Genomic DNA, 1729 nt, shown 5'->3' with positions numbered 1-1729 from the left:
CTCATTCTTCAGACTGACTAGCACCAGAAGGCAGGGATACCGGAAGGCAGGGATACCGGATGATAACTTTTTGTCTGACATCAATGATGCTCATCCTTCAGACTGACTAGCATACCAGAAGGCAGAGATACCAAATGATAACTTTTTGCCTGACATCAATGATGCTCATCCTTTAGACTGACCAACAGACGATGTAGCTGAACGCATCTCTTCAATAAGGCATCTTGCATCCAGGTCCCAACCCGCCGGCCAGAGCGTGAGATCATTCGATTCGCCAGACACTGATCCCCAACCAGGTCCACAGGGATCTTCTCTACGCACGATAGTTCCGGCAGGGCACTGGGTCCATGGTTTCCTTGTTCTCACGAACACAGGTGCCGTGAGAGTCGTGTAAACAGCCTTCAGACGGGCTGCATTACCTCCCAATGCAATACCTCACTACTGCTTTGTTTTTGTGTCTCGTTGTTGTTTTAGATGCTCTGTCTGACCTCCGCGGTCTTCGCGGATCCCCAGTGCCATAGAACAGGCTCGAGACGCGATGGACCTTCACATTAACCCCTCAAACTAGTGCCACCCGCGAAGAATCCGGATGCGAGTCGGAACATTCTTTGTCACGAGAATCTTTATGGAAATCCTGACTACGGATACCCTGGGTATGGACACCCACACCCTGTGTACGTGCAGCCTGTGTACGTGCAGCCTGTGTACGTGCAGCCTGTGTACGTGCAGCCTGTGTACGTGCAGCCTGCACCCGCTACCCATCCTCTCGGATATCCCAACGCTCTGCATGCCATCGCGTGGAATAACATACCAGGACCTAACAACAGGTTTAGGAAGTGTTGCTAGGGACGCCGGTGCGGCAAGTACCTCAGACGTTGCTGACGCGCCTGGAACACCATTTAAGGCTTGACGTGGTGTTTACTTATCGTGTTTGCGCCACATTTCGAAAGCAGTCATGATCATTTATTGCTTCTGGCTTGAGCTCTGGCTTGACATCTTGTGTGAGGAGTGCCTCTGGCTGGACGACCTCTTTGACTTGGTGTTCTTGCTCGATGTGCTGGTGCTGGTGGTCTTTCGGGTCGCAGCGACAATTTCACCCCCCTCGTAGTCCTCCAGTCGCCAGGCCCTAGATCCGCTGTGAAGTGACACCTCGCCCGTCAACTCGAGGTGCACAAGTAGAGTGCCCACATCATCCTTCTTCCCGCCCTTCTTGGCTCTCCAGAGCTTGATCTCGAAGTTCTTGGAGCGTTGCTTGCTCTGAACGAAGTCCATCAGGTCTAGGCTGCCGCTGCCGTTGTAGATAGCATTGTTCTCTAAAGCATCTCTGTCGTAGCACTCGAACGTCACGTAGCGTTCCCGCCTGTAGTCGAACATAATCCACTCGTTGAACAGAGGGGTCGCCTCTCCTCTAACGATTACCTTCGTGTCGTACTCCTGCGGACCTAGCCCGACTCGGACAAACGGATGATGTCTTGCTGCGTCCACGCCCTCAGGTGTTTGCTTTACGAAATTCTTTCCTTGGAAGACGTACATTCTCAGCACACACTCCGGCAGGAACGTAGTTCCTTGTGTCATGAGTGTGGTGCCGTGGGACAAAGTTGAAATGGCGGACGGCGACCTCGCAGGTTTATGCGCCAAGAGCTGCATTTTAGAGAACCACCTCCCAGATTCGAGGCGGTCTGGGAGGTGCGTCTTAGGGAGGACGGCCTGAGCGGCTTGGTGGTCGGCG

At 53.3% G+C, this 1729-nt stretch overlaps 1 protein-coding gene across 2 annotated transcripts; it reads right to left on the bottom strand.

Moving 5' to 3' along the window:
* Nucleotides 1-963: 963 nt before the first annotated feature.
* On the bottom strand, nucleotides 964-1647 carry KVP18_001362 (uncharacterized protein; the record flags this gene model as incomplete). 2 transcript variants are annotated; one of them, XM_067951304.1, is made up of 1 exon in its annotated part: nucleotides 964-1647. In XM_067951304.1, one exon carries the CDS (start codon nucleotides 1645-1647, stop codon nucleotides 964-966), a length of 684 nt encoding a protein of 227 aa, XP_067807376.1. The 2 variants fall into 2 exon arrangements, with proteins under 2 accessions (XP_067807376.1, XP_067807377.1); XM_067951305.1 differs by having other exon boundaries at nucleotides 964-1533.
* Nucleotides 1648-1729: the final 82 nt, after the last annotated feature.

Source organism: the organism of the source record quoted next (assembly GCF_019968955.1).
Source record: "MAG: Porospora cf. gigantea A chromosome Unknown PgA_NODE_6138_length_1729_cov_387.035, whole genome shotgun sequence".
NCBI lineage: Eukaryota > Apicomplexa > Conoidasida > Eugregarinorida > Porosporidae > Porospora > Porospora cf. gigantea A.
This window is presented reverse-complemented; position numbering and strand designations above follow the sequence as displayed.